Raw genomic sequence first — 17,484 nt, forward strand, 5'->3', positions numbered from 1 at the left:
TCTTTGAGCGCCGTAGCGAAGCAATTGACATGGATGGACTACTGCGTTGAACTCGCTGACTGGCTGGCTGGATGGCTGGCTGGCTGCAGTGATGCCACATACACAGATTTACCTAGAATTACACAGATTTTTTCCCATTTTCGCCTACAGATATCTGTGATCACAGATCAAAGATTTTTGCAATAAAAAAGATTTTTAAGATTTTTAAAACAATGACAATGACATTCGTGAATAAAAGCTTTATTATAATTTTCAAGTACTCAATTTTAAATAATAGAAATTAAATCTTCTACTTGGATGGTCTAGGCCAAGCCTCAGGCGCATTGTTTTCGACGTTCTTGTGGTTTCTGGTGATCTTCAGATGCAACCTGGGAGTGTTTTGGTCGACGTTATTCTAAGAACATTTTTTACGTTTTTTTTTTCTTAACAAATTGTTCAAAAATATTCGATTTTGGAGACATTAACCTATCACAGATTTTTATCAAGATTTTCTGAAATTTCCTACAGACGAAAAAGATTTGTTTGACCAAAATCACAGATGAAAACCGAAAAAAATGTGGCAACACTGGCTGGCTGACTAGCTGTCAGTCAGAACCGTTCGGTCCGGGTGTGGCGATGATCGTCAGTTGCGTTACCATCAACGCTCCCCACTAAAACCTGGTAATTACCGCTGGCCTTTCAGCCACGGTAACGTTGTTGCACAGATGTTTATCTAAACCTCCAAAAATCCACGGCTTGAAACAAATTATCTTACACGGTTTCTCTTTTCTTCGGTTGGAACCGATCACCTCAGCAAGCGAGGGGTTATAGCTTAGCCAGCCTAGATGCGGGGTTCAAATGCGCAGGTCGTTTTTCGGTCTTATCGCGCGCTGCGCCCGGTGCACTTCTTCACGGGCGAGGTGAGATTTGATTCAGTGTATGGCGTAGCGCATCACGGAGATGAAAGTTCGGCGCTTCCTCAGCACCCTGATCTCGAGCTACGCCACTCGAGATCAGTCAGCTGTTCGTTTCTTTTCTGACTATACAAAACCGACCGAACTGGCTATTGAACTTTGGGGGTGCCGTGCCAGTACCAGTGCCTAGGTTTCTTAGAGTTTGGTATCAAAATGCGAGAGAAAATGGGCAAAGAGCGCACAAGTGCGCAATAAACTCGCCGCAAAACCAGCAATAAAAGCAGTTTTGATTTTGATGTGAGGGAAAAGTAGGTGAAGATTAATATCTATACACACAATTTGGTCGAACAAAAGAGCTTTCCTGCTCGTTACGATGACCTAGCGATTGAGGCAGTCATGTGCCTTGCTGCGTTTGTTAAATGTAGGTACTTAACGGTGCGTTCTAATTATGCTTATTGGTGCTTTTTGTTCGTCTGATGAGTATATTTATGTTCATCTGTAATTGATTTGAAATCGATTGAGAAATGGTTATGCTGATGCTCAACTAACAGCTGTTTTGATGTAGTCAAAGAGGTAATGCTGACGTGTGTTCAGCCTTCTACTAAAACTCAGAATTACAACTAGTTTGTAAGATTAAGCTTCTAGTCAATACCTGCTATTGCCCAGCAAGGCAGCTAAAAACAGGATACTTCTGATCATCTACATTTCTGGTGAAATTCGAGAAAATCAAATTATTCTCTATTCTCTTCGTCTGACCTTATCTCCTCCCTTGCTACGTCCTTGGTCAACGCGCGTCGACACTTGCTGCGGGTTTTCGATGATTCCGGCGACGATGCAGTTCTGTTCGTTGACTTGCCTTCTTTCACACAGTGGACTGGGTTCATCTTCTTATTCGCTTCGTCTTCTTCTTCTTTATCTACTACACTTTTGAGACGGAACAATCGTCCTTTACTTTTAGCTAGAGGAAAGAGATGAACTTCTTTGACAGACTGCTACTCGTCGTAGACAGTACCGGCAGATACCGCAGATTCTCACCTTAGTTGATCAGGCCCTTTGTGCCACCTAACTTCGTCCTTCTTGGCTGTTAGCTTTGGAAAGAACTCAGTTGACTGAGACTCCACTGACTGTAAGGACGGTAGGTAGGCATTAACGGTTAACCACGAGAAGTGAAAATATCCTTTGCGATAAGCTTCCCAATGGTGGTGATCCACAACTCATAACACAAATGTGCACTAGTTTTTGAATACGTACCTCTCCCGCAAAACGTTCTTCAGATCACTACTGGTAACACTTGGAGGAACAACCTTCTAATGACACGCACTTCGAAGCTTTCCGTAACGGCACTTTCACGAACCGTCAAAGCAAATTTCACCACTTTTTTGGTCATCACACGATCAAAAGAAACACACACCACTTCCAGATGTCACCACCTCCTACCACTGTACTCTACACTCTACTGTTATTTCCGGGGGAGGAGTACGAGACCTTACTTTATTCACCTCACCTGTACATTCAAATCGATATGCATCTGTTTCTCTTAGGGTCGATTTCTTCACCCTGTCTTAAGCGTTAAACCAGGTTTAACTATATGGGTAAGCCTGGCTTACCGGTTAAGCCGAGGTGAAGAAATCGGCCCTTACTGCACAATTTAAATGAAAATCATAAAATTTAAACAAATGAAAACTAAAACAAAAAAAAACAGCAATAGGTTATATTGCCAACCCAACATATGGACACGTACAAAAACAACACATCGCGATGTGTGTGGGTGACATTAAACACACCATACGGGAAACACTCAGATGTGGGTAAAATGCACACCGCGAGAAAATTACACAAAAGGAGTTACTTGTAAACCACTCGCGGGTTTCGAGTTCTTCATTGAGCCTGTAAAAGGGCAAATGGGTTTCTGGCAGCAAACCAGGCGTTCCGAAGGCGTTGGTAATCAAAACGAAAATGGGAATCAATCCAAAAGTGTTCGCTGATAAAAGGAAGACGAAATGGTAGCAATAGCAATATGTAGAAATAAAGAGGGCGAGAAAACTACGCTTGACATGCTGATTGTGATGGTCCACGAAGGAACGTGGCGTACGGTGAACTTCAAACTGCCACAGTCACGCATCAGATGAGTGGAACTGCCGCAAGCATAGCACACGCGTCTATTGTCCGATCCTCTAGCTTGCTTCTGCGTTACCTACGACTTAACTCCAAATTCTTCTCTTTCTTGGCATCAATCGAATTCTTCTAACAGTTTCGCTTTCACGAAGTTCATGGTAAAAGGTAAAAACATCCGTACGCCCTAGAATCGATGTCACAGTACTTTCGGACGACTGTGACAAGCTTGCCAAGAAGAATGCCGCCTTCTCGTCCATTTTCTAACCAACGCTTTCCATTTCCTCGGCAGTTTCAGTTACGATAGCTATTTGACCAACGCAACTTTACCAACTGAAGAATCTTTCACAAAATATCCTTTAAGTAGCATTCACGCTTCCCTGCTGCAGTTACGGCATCCTTGATGATCCTCAGCAGCAGTGCGTCCTCCACCAGGAAACCAACTGTTTGAATCGCCAATTCATTCTTTGTCATCGAGTCCTTCGTCCGATCTTCATCCAGGGGCTTCAGCGCAAACGAAACTCGACAAATTCTCCCGTGTTTGCACCTGACGATCCCGAATCGTCCAGGTTTTGAAGTTGTCATACGACCATGCGCAGAAAGCATTCCATGGGGTAGGAACGGAAGGGCTAACCAACTGACGGCGGATGTAGTTAAGTCCAAGTTCCTGCCAGATGTGGCTTGTGGAAGAGATGGAAGGTCTGGAGATTATTCCGGAGCATTACCAACACGCAACAGGAAAAGTAACCAGAAGATAAGTCTAACGTTTGTTGCTGCAAGCGCTATGAGGAAGGCCATTTCGTATCCGATAGCCCGTAGAAGTTGAAGGTTGTCGGAAGCTCTGGTCCTCACAAACAGGCAGCGTTACTAACACTGCATAATAGGCCGTCCCTTATTTTGCAAAATTGAGAAATGTTATAAGTTCGTTTGTGGAAAATGATCGTTTTAGCTAAAAAATGATCATGTCAAAATTTGAAGTCCGTATCTCAAGGCTAAGTGGTCCCTCAAGGAGCCTAAAGTTGTCAAAAATTGTATGGGACCAAAAAAACATGAAATTTTTTTCGACAAAACAAGTACGCTATTCCACTAAAACCGGTGATTTTAGGACCCTGAAGGGCCAAAAATGTGCTTAGATTTGCGATATCTCTAGTCGTTTCCGAGATATTGACAAAAAACAACTGAAAAATCAGCATTTTTGACTATTTTTTTTGATTCCGAAGGAAATTTACCCTGTTTTGTTCAATAACTCAAAAACGAGTAGAGATATCGCAAATCTAAGCACATTTTTGGCCCTTTAGGGTCCTAAAATCACCGATTTTAGTAGAATAGCGTATTTATTTGTCGAAAAAAATTTCATGTTTTTTTGGTCCCATACAATTTTTGACAACTTTAGGCCCCTTGAGGGACCACTTAGCCTTGAGATACGGACTTCAAATTTTGACATGATCATTTCTTAGCGAAAACGATCATTTTCCACTAACGAACTTATAACATTTCCAATTTTTGCAAAATAAGGGACGGCCTACTGCATAAGCAAGTCCAGCAGACGAAGAGCTAGATCCAAGATTCTAGAACAGGGCACCACTCGTGCTAGTCGTAGTCGCCTGAATCAATCTACGCGGATATTGCAGCGGAGATCCAAGTGGCGGCAGTTGGAAGTGTGAAGCTAACCGCCAGTATTTAAGATCCGAACTCTGGTCTCAATGGCGCCAATGTTTTATGTGTTCTAGATCTCGCATTGAACCTTCTGTCTGTGAGCGGGTTTCGCAAGAAAGAGTATCTGGTCACGTTAACCTCCAAAGTTGAGTACGAACCCACTGGCGACCAAGCTGTCGGCGTCATAGCGACAGTGAGAGAGAGTAGCATTGCAATCCTCGGCTCGACGATGCCGAGCTATGTGTTACGCATCGAAGGGAAGCGCAGCTGTCGTTCAAATCCAGTGGGGCTTGAGTGAAGGGCGCACAGGAGTTAAAACGTTAAACCATTCGAATATCTAGAACAGCAGTTCCAAGATTTTCTGAAAAAGAGAGAGGGATACGCCAAGCTGCAGCGAAAGGAAGCTTGATCGACCATCCAAGTATTCTGATTATAAGATCTTTTAGAAAATGCGTTGAATGAGGATCTGCACTTAGATGTAGACCTGTCCAATGCCTACGACATGACATGGATACACCTTATCATAAAAACCCTCAAGCGATGAGATATCCAATGGTGTATGCTAAGCATCCAGCCAACTTCCTGTTTAATCACAGTTTTTGAGTTTTGGACGCAGGTGCAACCTCCTTCCAGAGGTTGCACGAGAATCCTACAAGGGCATCCTGCAAGAGTCTGTCATCTCTGGCTCACGCTGTCTCGCTGTTTCTCATTGTGATGAATTCAGTCTTTGAACGCATACCCCCAGGAGTTCACCTAATAGAGAAAACCGATTGGAAAAACTCTGCCACACCTATATGCCTTGATCCCCCTGCTACCACTAATGCGACTGCTTATGCACTCTTCAGTTGCTGTGCTCCTCCACTTTTTGTCGCTTCTCATCTGTGCTCATGCACTTCTCGTATTTCGCTACCTCTTCAAGCGATCGCAGTTTGCTGGTCGCTCCTCCACTTCCTCCGCAACTCCGTCAACATTTTTGTGACTCCTCAGTGCCGGTGGTGCCATCGATCTTCTTACCGCCCCGAATCTGGGACAGATAAACACCAAGTTCTCCGGTGTTACCTCCACGCTCTCGCACTCCGGGCAACAGGGCGAAGCGGCATGGTGAAACCGATCCGTGACCCGTGACCAGACAAAAACTGGGTTAGGCGGAAATTCACTTCTCCATGCTTCCTGTTCACCCAAATCGAGACATCAGAGATGAGTCGATGGGTCCATCTCCCTTTCTCCGTGGAATCCCACTCCTGTTGTCACTTCGCCATTGAGAGCGTTAGCACCAACGTTCTCACTTGACTGGTCGTTCTCCGCTTGTATCGCTCGATGTCCTCCGCCAAGGTGATGCAGATCGGGGTCTTCTCTGTAAACACACAAACTGCCTCCGACGATGGTTACTCGCATGGCCATGAGCCGCAACGCGCTGTTTAGCTTCACCAGATTTCAACGCCGCACCCCAGGTTGGAACTCCGTACCGCAGTATCGAAGATGACACGCTCGCTAACAGCCGCCTCTTGCTGCTTCTCGGACCATTGCTGTTTGGCATACTGCTCGACAGTGCGTTGATCGCCTTCGCCGCCTTTTCACAGGCGTAGTCGACGTGGCTGTTAAACTTTAACTGATCGTCGATCATCGCACCCAGATGCTTCAGTCCTCGCTTCGACGCCACTGCGTGTTCTTCGACGCAGATTTCCACTCGCTGCACTGCCTTGCAGTTGCTCACCGATAGCCCCTCCGTTTTGTGGTTCTGCCGCCAACATCTCTACCTCTTCCGGTGTCTCCCCTGTAACTGATAGGACGATATCGTCCGCGAACCTCACGAGCACGACACCTGTGGGTTGCTGCAGCGTAAGCACTCCGTTGTACATAGCGTTCCGCAGCGTTGGTCCGAAGATGGAGCCTTCATCCTCCTTTCATCCTCCTATGTCCAACTTCAGTGTCGTACACCAAGACTTTGTTCTGGAAGTAGCTTTTCAAGATCCGACACAGGTAATTACGGTGCAACACCGGTTCCGTCTCGTCTTCTGTTTGGACGCCTTCTCGGCCCTCTCCAGGACCGTCCGGAAAGCATCCACCGTCGATTTTTCCTTCCGAAATCCGAATTGCAGCTGTGACAGTTTATGCTCTCCTTCTGTGAACGGCTGTTAAGGATGACCGTCTCCAAGTTTGTCCAGTAGGCAGATCGGTCTATACGATGCTGGATTTCCCGGCGGTTTTCCTGGCTTTGCAGTAAAACCAGTTTCTGTATCTTCCATGTATCTGAGAAGTGGCCTTCTTCCAAACATTTCTGCATCACCGCCGCCCTGTACATATCGGGGTAAGCTAGGACCTTCAGTTTTCAGTTTTCAGAAGTTCACTTTCAGTTATTTCGCCACTGCTTCTAACTCCAAATTGGAGACATTCCGCCCTACCTTCGTCTTCCTCACCATACGGTGTTGGTGGCCATGACGTTGGGTCGTGCATCGGAAAGAGCCCCTCCATGCTTCAGCTTGTCCGGACACATTTCGGCTGGCAGTGTACGCCGATGATATGACTCTAGTATTCTTTGGTTAGTATGCTGGGTGAGTTAGAACCAAAAGGCAACCAGCGATTGAATATGTTTTGGAATAGGTAATATTTACCCCCCCCCCCCCCCCCCCGGAAGTCTAACCTGATGTATGTCTGCTTCGACCACACACATACAGAACGGTATTTCCATTCGTCAGCATCGGTGAGCACGCAATCAAGGCCGTGATCTTCATTACAATGAGATAGAATCTACTCAGGCGCTTTCAAGCCTTCACCGGTAGCTTCGCTGCTGATGAAGTGTGGATGGTTACCACTGGTACATCTGACTACTAAGGCTACGCGGGCTGCCGGTAGTCCAGCGTTCCTCATGTAAGTGGCACGATCTTACGTCGACGAACCCCCCTTGGCCAGTGTCACTAGGCCCCGCCTAGTCTGGAACGTAGGGAAAGCATGCGGGCATGCGGGGCTAGTGTCAACCCGGAAGTGGCTCAGGCTTCTCCAGAGAGGTTGAAGCGGCCGCTGCGGTCAGTTACCCGATCTCTGTGCGTAACCTGGGTCTCGAGCTGTTGTATTCTGAGACTTCGTGAGTTGTCTGTCCGTCCTAGAGCATGAGAAAGTAGGACACCCATGTCTGAGGTGAAGAAAACACTAACATAACCTTTGTTTGGTTGTCTGCGCCTGGACACGCAGGCATCCCAGGTAATGAGACTGCCGTCGTTCTAGCAAATCGGAGGCGTCATGCTCTGCGGGAGGTTACTTCGGTTCCTCTCGGTGACGCAATCCGCTGGATCAGACAGACCTGGAGGTATACGTGGAATACAACCGGGAAGCTCTCCTCCGCAGACAATTGGGCACACTCGGCTGATTCGGGCACTAGAGGCTCTACGACACTATCTAGTAGATCAGGGTTCTGGTCCTCTATGAAGCTAGAGGTAGAGAGGTGGAAGGTGACTTTAAGAGGAGTCACTAGCTACGATACGCGAGGTATCATTCGTCGACATAGTACCAAATACAGTGTCTTCGTCCTGCCGGCAGAAACTTGTCTCTCCACCAGATTACAACAGCCAAGCTGCACGATGCCAGCGGCTTTCATGAAGCATCGCACCGATAGAATCTTGATGGGCCAGTGACAGTTCAAGACGCGTTGGATCGACCTGACGATGATTGGAAGGTTAAAGCGATGCGATGGAGTCAAGCTACCTACACGACGAATGGCGTTGAAGAACAAGTGGGCTTGGCACAAATGTCCCAAATGGAGCATAACGTGCCTCTGGAGCTGGCCTTCTGATACCAGAACACCTACTCTTGTCTCGTCCGTAATGAACCAGTGCACTACTTCCTTGCATTAGCGGCGAAGATGGTCCTCGCAGTGCGCCAAATGGACGCTGTATCTGCTGTCCTGCAGATCGACTTGGAAGACGAAGAGATATTCATGGAGAATTCAGCAGAGTTACAGAACGACAGTCAGCAAGCTGCAGAATGCTCTGTACGGCCTGAAGCAGGTCAGTAGAGTACAGAATTTCATTTCATTTATTTCATTTATTTATTAGCATACTTGTAGATTAAGGGTTAACCCTTATTAGAACTCCACAATCGGTTTCTTGGTTGTCTGAACCACTTTAAGCACTAAATCAAATTATTTTACATAAATGCGAATTCAAATTCAAATTCAACCTAATTAAACACAAACAAAAAAAAAACTTACTTACCATTGACCTTCTACTTATTTTCCATTCCTATTAACTACTTTCATTTAGCCAGCTCATGCACTCACGATGGAATCTTGCTGCTGATTGAATATTCTTCATATTAGTTGGAAGCTGATTCCAATACACCATTGCTCGTACAAAAAAAGTATTACCATAGTGGGAAGATATATGTTGCGGCAAAATAAAGTGCTGAACACGAGTACTACGAGAGATATGTATCTTATCGGATAGATATTGAGGTCCCTGACGAATGATTCTGAATAGCATCAAACAACAACGTAATTTGAAAAAGTTATAAAAGGAACATCCTAGCAGTTGTTGCTGTAGATGAGTCACACTAGAGTATCTAGTCAAGTTGAATGCCCAACGTACGCAATGATTTAACGCAACTCTCAAACGGTGATATGCAGCTGCAGAAGCATTTAAGGTTAATTCCAATCCATATGTTAGGTGTGGCAGTAAAAGGGATTTGAAAAGGTTTACTTTAATCGAAACTGGCAACATTCCTGCAGTAAGTTTTAAGTGTCGCAGTCCTCCATAGATTTTGCCGCACTGTGAATTGATTTGGCAATCCCATTCAAGATTATTTTGAAAAATAATTCCAAGGTTAGAAGCTTTATTGACGTAATCGATTCTATCATTATTAATAAATAAACTTGGTAAAATTGGATCAACTAGTCGCCTGCAAATAAAAATTGCCTTAGTTTTCGAGGAATTGATAGGTAACAAATTATTTGCAGACCATTGGGATACATTTCTAAGGTCAGCATTAATCAATCGTGCCATAGTAATAGTGTCCATATTAGTTGAGTAGAAATACAGCTGCACATCGTCAGCAAACATGTGAATATAGCATACTTTCAAAGATGATGGAAGGTCGTTAATAAATAGGGAAAACAATAATGGTCCTAAAACCGATCCCTGTGGAACTCCTGATAGTATACTGATCGGGCTTGAATGATTTCCTTCAACGTCCACAATTTGAAAACGGTTGTTTAAATAGGATTTGATTAATAATACAGAATCACGATTGAAACTAAATTGGTTTGATAATTTGTGTAAAAGTTTAACATGAGAAACTCTGTCGAAAGCTTTTGAAAAATCAATCAATAGGAGAAAGGCTATTCCTTTTTTATCGATATGCTGATGGATATCATCATGCACTTTGAGCAATGCCGTCGTTGTACTATGACCAGTACGAAATCCAGATTGATAACGGCTTAGGAGATCGTATCTTTGAATATAGTTCTGAATCTGATTTTTCAAAATTATTTCGAAAGCTTTTGAAAGGGAACAAAGTATACTTATTGGCCGTAGATTATCCAAGCTGTTACTTGAAGCTTTTTTTCGTATTGGAATTACCTTTGCTGATTTCCAAGCACGAGGAAATTTTGAAGATGTGATGAATAAATTGAACAAGTATGTTAACGGTGAAATTATTGAAGGCAAAATAATTTTTATAAACCTCAGTGGAATACCATCGAAACCAATAGCGTTGGAGGTAATAGAAAAAATGGCTACGCTAACTTCATTTTCAGTACAAGGAACAAATTTGAATCCTGTTGGATTTAGTGGTGGAACGGATGGGAATGAGGCTTCATGAGTGAAATTTCCTCCAAAGTAAGCGTTTATTTCGTCAGTGGTATAGTTTAACTCTGCACGTTTGTTTGGCTCTCCCGTTACATTCATATTCTTGAGTTTTTTCCATTTCTCTTTAGTAGAAACGGTAGATCCCAGACTGGCGCAAATATAATCGGATTTGGTTTTTCTTATAAGATCAGTAACTCTGTTCCGAAGCCTTCTAAATTGAGCATGATCGGATTCAATTCTACTGCTGGTCCATTGGCGGTAAGCTATATCTCTTATAATTATTGCATTTAATATCGTATCGTTAAACCATGGAGCGTTGTGTTTTGCTCGTGGAACACGCAAAGGAACAAAGTGTTCATACATTTCAGTAATACAACTATTGAAAAAATCAAGCGCTACGTCAGAGTCAGTTATGCTGTATAACAACGACCAATCAGTATCTCTCAAAGTATCATGAAGACGAGATAAATCAATACGATTGTAATCTCTAAATGGCTTCACAGATTTTTTCCTGGATCGCATAATATTGATAGATGAAAAAATTATATCGTGCTGAGAAAAAACTGGGGCGGACACTTGGTTGAAATTCTTTATAAAATCTGCGTCATTTGTTAACAACAAGTCTATTAGAGAACATCCGCCGGAATAAAAATGAGTAGGTGCATTATTTACGCATGATAATCCATAGTTATCTAAAACACTACGGAACTTGTTTGTTCTGGAACAAGATTTGTTCAAATTCGTATTGAAATCTCCAATCAATATTGTATTCGAGTAGGTTAAAGATAATTCAGATAGCTTTTGGTCCAAAATGCCAGAACAATCCACTCCTGGAGGACAATAGAATAAACCAAGAAGAAATTTTTGATGATTGACTCGAACTTCAACGAATAAATATTCTGTACGATTAACATTCTCCGAACTATTCAAAAAATTAGAAGCAGAAACAATTTTGCAGATAAGGTCACTTTTATAAAACAAACAAATACCACCACCTCGACTATATCCTCGGTCATTCCTCAATAGGCTATACCCTTCAACATCAACAGATCTATTTAAAATGTCCTGATGCAGCCAAGTCTCGGTAACACAAATCAAATCCAATTTACTGTTTGTGAAACATTCCTTAAACTCATCAAGTTTGCTTAGTTGGCGGGCACACAGGCTTTGAGCATTCATGTGACAAATATTGATGCAATCATCGCGAAGAGCTACATTCATAACTACTCGAGGAATGCTGGCAATACTTCTATTTGTACGGGCAATATCAATTCCTTGATCACCCGGCATCATCGAAAAGCAATAGGTTCGAAAGTGTTGGCATGAACAAGCAAAAATGAAAAGTAGTTACTAATGGAAAAAGCAAATGGTCAATGGTATTAGTATCGGTCATTATGAAAAAAAAAATCCCTAAATTAAATTACTACAAAGTGGTTCTAGATCGTGCGTTCAACTAATCCAACATCAGTATGAGCTACCAAAAGCAATAACAGCAACAGTATCCTCAGCAACAACAGCAGCAACATCCATCGGCAGCAGCGTCCATCGAAAAACAGCAACAACAGCACCCAGAGCATCCATCGTTGATTGACTTTTAGGAGGGAAGATAACACGGAATAGCTTGGGAGAGGAGTCATGGAACAAACTTTGGTAGGAGTACTAAGAATGTTTAAAGGAGAGGTAAATTGGTAAATAAAACTTTCAGGAGGGGAACAGTCATGGGACTATAAGGAAAGGAAACATGGATGTAGTAGGTAGGACGAGTGAAAATTCTAGGAGAGGTAATTATAAACAATGTCCGTACTTGTCCAGTTGACGAACGTGAAATATAGGCTGAACAGCAACATCATCCTTTGGTTTTACGTAGATTACTCCAGCCTTCGAAATGACGTTTTGGATACGGCCCGCACGTTTTAACTGAAGAGCAATCCCTTTGATGTTCCTTGCACTTTCAGTTAGATTTTCATTCAGAAAAATCCGTCTCTCCACATTGAACCCGAGATGTGACAAACTCAGATTCTTCCTAGAAAGGTAACGAAGGAAGAATTCATCCCTCACTGCTCTGAAGGCAAACTGGAGCAACATAGGGGGTGTTGAACCGTTGGTTACAGGAGCACGAGCTAGTCGTTTGGTGAATACCAATGGAATATTTGTATCACCATATCCAAGAACAGCAGCTAGCTTTATAAACAGAGAGCGAGTGTTCTCCGCTGGACTATAAGGCACTCCTGTAAGAATTAAGTCATTTGACTTTGAGAGCCTATCCACCGCAACCCTATTCTTCTGAACTTCAGCATCAGTTCTGGCGTGAGAATCCCTCAGTTGGTTGAAATCCCGAGCACAGTCAAACTTGAGTTGGTGCACCTCGTCACGAAGAGTGGCGATTTCGTTGACAAGAGAAGCATTCGATGAATCAATCTTCCTTTCTATCCTCGCATTGCCGTCGTCGATCATATGTTTCAATCGCGCCAACACTTGATTACTCTTTTTTCCTCCCGGGAAACCTGGATAAGCTGCATACATCCCGCCGATATTTGGCCAGAAACCCAGACCGACCCCGTCAGAATGTGGGTCAGCTTGGCTGAATCGTCTGAATCGTGCAACGGTACCGGCCATCTTCTTCTCGCCCGGAGGAATCCCCCATCGCTTCAGGTCAGGCATCAGCAGCTCTTTTGTCGGATGATGATTGGTGGGAAAAGCCACAACCGGACGGACGGACGCGGACAGACGGACGGAACAAGAGGAAACGATCGTGTGTGTGTTGCTGAAGCCTATTCTTTCCGAGTACGTAAATGCGGAAGAGACGGGAGGTGTGGTGGTGAAGGCCGTTGAAGTCGGCGGGGTAATATTTCCTCCCCGACCAACGCAAGACGATGCGATGTTGAGCGAGCGGCCACGAATCGCCAAATTAGAAGATGGAAAGTGAAGAAAGCCATCAATTTGCAGCTCTAATCGATTGGTGTTAGAAGTGGCACGGAGATGGACGGTCGGTGGAAATTGATTGGGCAGCTCGGGTTGGATGCAACAAACCTACAATCAACCGGAGGAGTTGAGGAGTTCGGTTCGGACGGAGGGTTTTCATTTATGTACGTGTTTGGGCCGAGGTTGTGAAGAAGAGTCATCCAGCTGAATGAAACACGTGCTCAAAGTTCAGCAGCGCCGCTATCTTTGGACGTTCTGAACTAGTTCCCAGCTCATCTCCACACGTACTAGAAAAACCGTTCCGAAAAGCCATTCGACGGTAGGTACTGATTGTAAGGTTGGTTGGGCTTTCTGCCTCACTGCTGCCGTTGCCAATCCAAGCATGCCAAGATCCGTTAGAAGGCACCCGGACCGGCTCGGCTCACCGCAGGTAGCAGTAGGCTGTGCTTTTTTAGTAGCCCTGGAGTCTGTGGAAACACCGCACCGAGAGGGACGAGGAGCAGCCTGCTTTGTTGTAAGCCCAGCAACAACCAGGCACACAAAGTAGGCTGGGTTTAGAATCGAAATGAATGATCTCCGCGGTTGCCTTCCCGCTTCTTCCCGGCCGGTTGTCGTTCCAGATCCTCTCGATGATGTAGGTACCCGTCTCTGTGTGTACGTGTGTATGTCTGGCTGAATGCTGCCTGGAAATTGGGTCAGTGGTTCTTACTGTTTTCCTCGGCGTTCTCTTTTTATGGGTCTTTCTTCGCTCCGGAATCGCTGTATTCTTTTGCTTGAGTTGCTTTTGTGGTGTCTTCTTCGTTGGCTCCGATTCGCCTTTGGAAGGCGTGCATTTATGTGATTGGATTAACGAACGCGATCCACAGGAACAGGGAAAATGTGAGATGGCCCGTATAGTTCTTAAGGTATACGTTGCTTGTGTCGGACAAGTGCCATTATGCATTTTAAATAATGATTAGGGATGGGATTTAAAAATGGCGGACTGGTAGGAATGCTTTAAGATCTAGCGATTCCTGGTGGACATCAACCAACTGCTGAAATGGATCGTTGCTCACGGTAGAGGTTGATAGTTTTCATGGTTCACGTATGCATTTGTTTACAGTCGATCATTGATGCCAAATTTGTTGAAACTCACCATATCAAAACAAGGGCGCCACTGTATACGGAATTTAAAGGTCCAGCTACAATGGGGAGCGGTGCGCAACGGCGTTGCGTTAAAAGTCTCTCCGATGTGTTGGTTTTATTCTTCCAAGAACTTCTTCAAATTCTTTGAAGGAATACACGAAGATATCCTAGGAAGATGACTTTAGAAATTGCTATAAAATTTATTCCGAGAGTTCTGAAAACTTTTTTAAGATAGACTATTTGGCTTGATCGGTGGCCTTATCGTCCTACGCTATTGTATCTCCCAAAAATGTTGCCCAAAAGTCACATCCGATCCGCACCTCCAACGCCCAGCAACATTATTTATCTCGATCGTATCGTAGAATTATCTTCTCTGTCGCTCCGGGCCCTTTTTGTTGTCGAAATACCTCCGTTGATACACGGCTGGAATGCAACTCTCCCATGAAGATGAAATTTTATGCGCATGTGGCTGCTGTGGTGGCTTTCTCGCGTGTGTTTTCACCAGCGCAGCATCAGCATCCCAAGTAGGCTGCAATGACGAAAGACACGACGAAGGCGACAAAGCAACCCTGCCACAGCACAGCGCAACGCAGACCCAAGAAGTAGGCCGTGTCTTCCGATGGTTGGGTTCTTGATGAAAAATAACGGATTCTCGGAGCGCGGCCTACTGTGGCTGGCACGCGGTCGGTGCATCAACGGCGGTGCGGCACGACGTTGTCATCGATCGGTGAGAATCTGTGCCGTGTTCGGCTTGAAAGTGGGTCACTTGTTTCTTGTTTCTGTGCATGCGCTGTCGCCTCCGAGGGGTTCGTCGCTTTTGTTATTCTTTCGTTCGGTGGTCGCGTTAAGTTTGGACAGCCAAGTGGAAGGTCGTCTTCTGGGTTTCGTTCAATGGTTTTTTGTGTGTGTAGCGGGGTATGCTATGCATCGTTACCGAAAGCAACGCACCGTGAAGAATGTTGAACGGGTTTAAATTGATTTAATTGTACTCGCTTGATTTGTTGCTCGAAGGGAACGGAAGATTACAAGTAACAATTACGAACTGGTCTTGATCATAAATTCAATAATCTTATGCGCTTTCCTTGTTTTTGTTTCTCCTCCGCAGGCCATCAAAATGTCAGAGGAACCGAAGCGCCGAGAGTGGCCATTCTTCAACCTGATGGACGTGTACTTTAGCGATCAGGTGAACGACCCGACCCTACGCCTATTCTCGTCGACCAAGCGGTTCGACTCGGATACCCTGGATGACGCCCAGTTCGACGACGAGATCATGAACTCGACGGCTGCGGCGGCCATTGCTGCAGCCGCGGCCGCATCAGCCGCCGCTGCCAACGCCCACAGTCAACAGAAGATCAAGAACGAACTGATCCATGGTCACAGCGGTGGTAGCATGTTGGATATCTCGGACATCATCGAGGATCACCTGGGCAGTGGGGACTCCAAATTGGACCAGTTCAAGCGGGAAATTGTTCTCAGTCAGTTCAGCAACGTTTCAGAGCGGAGTAACAGTAACAGTCGGAAAGAAAAGAACAACAACAATAGTAACAATAACAACAACAACAGCAACAACAATAACAACATAAGCGCAAACACAAACGGCAACATCAACAACAACGGCAACTGCTACAGGGAAAAGGAAAAGCAGCTAATCGAGAGCCTAAGTCATAGTCCTAGCACGGTTCACTTAAGCAGTGCGACCAGCAACACAGCCAGTGCAGACACCAGCAGTGTGAACAGCAGTCCCACCAGTCATGTCAGCAGTACCAACGGTGCTGTTCCCAAAATGACGAACGGTCCCTCGTCACATGCGAACTTCAACGCCCTGCTGGCGGCGGCCACCAGCACACAGAACGGCAGCACGCTGAACAGTAATAGCAGCGCAATCAGCAGCACCGACCGGGATACGGACTACGATGACTACCCGAACGACAGGGACAGCATGTACGAGGGCGGCACCACCAACCTGAAGAACCTCAACCAGAAGCTGCTGCATCAGATGAACGAACATCACAACATTGACCAGGTAAATGCTTTTGGTTGGCCCGTTTACAGGCTGCTGCTGCTAAGGCGAACACACCGGCTTGCACAGAGCAACCAGTAGCCAGTGGGGGCCCTGCTCATCGCCAAGGGAGAGAGTGTGACGAACTTGCGCGTGAGGTGCATACCTACCTGCCTGCCATAACCAATCCCCGTGTAAATACCTACACTAAAAAAGGCATCGCGGAGAAAGAGTGAAACTTTCTTCTAATCTATGTCTAGCGCGGCTGGCGTGAACTGTTTGGAAACCGAATCCCATTTGGGCGAGTGCCCCTTGGTGTGCGAGAAAGAGGGACGGCAGGGTGAAATGCGCTTCCAAGGGTACTTGGGTTTGTTCTTGTATTGTTTTTTAGACCTCAAGTTCCAGGTTTTTTGACAATTATTCACTATATGTTGCTTTCAACTTTCCGACGGCGCATTTTGCACTGATTCCCCCCTTGGTGTGCAGGAATGAGTTGTGTTTGGATCTCGGAATAACCAACGCTCACTGGTACGCAAGCCTACAGCTAGGCGTCAATTGTGATCAGCTGCTGCTGCTGCTGCTTGAGGCTGCATGGTACAGTTAATGGATCTCGAACGTCAGGGAACGTGGAAATTAGTTTTTGATGAGCTTTCTGCAACCTGTCTAAATATGAGCTTTTAACTGATTTGTGATGATTGGCGTTCAAACAACTTTTTTTTGGGAGTTGGATGCGCAAGTGCCTCGACCTTTTGAATCTCTCCTGTTAGCAGAGGATGATCTACGATTATGATGATGTGGTCGACTGAAGGTTTGACCTATCTAAGAAAGTACGAAATATTCCTCCATTTCTCGCTAGCTAGTTCTGGACACCATTCGAGCCTTGAACAGCAAACGTGATCCAACCTAATTAGCGTTTCACCGAGCGCATGACTGATCTTGCGTTCGTGTACTGCCTATAGTTTGCTGTGAAAGCGAAAGT

The 17,484-nt window shown here is 45.0% G+C and overlaps 1 protein-coding gene across 4 annotated transcripts in view; it reads left to right on the forward strand.

The window, feature by feature from the left end:
• LOC109430557 (probable serine/threonine-protein kinase DDB_G0267686) overlaps nucleotides 1-17,484 on the forward strand; it is a 235,217-nt gene that overhangs the window by 183,843 nt on the left and 33,890 nt on the right. For all 4 annotated transcript variants that reach the window (XM_062846369.1, XM_029857919.2, XM_029857920.2 and 1 more), the window contains exon 5: nucleotides 15,612-16,529. In XM_062846369.1, the coding sequence (XP_062702353.1) occupies nucleotides 15,612-16,529 (918 nt within the window). The remainder of the gene's footprint in view (nucleotides 1-15,611; nucleotides 16,530-17,484) is intronic.

This window comes from Aedes albopictus, chromosome 1 (genome assembly GCF_035046485.1).
Source record: "Aedes albopictus strain Foshan chromosome 1, AalbF5, whole genome shotgun sequence".
Lineage (NCBI taxonomy): Eukaryota > Metazoa > Arthropoda > Insecta > Diptera > Culicidae > Aedes > Aedes albopictus.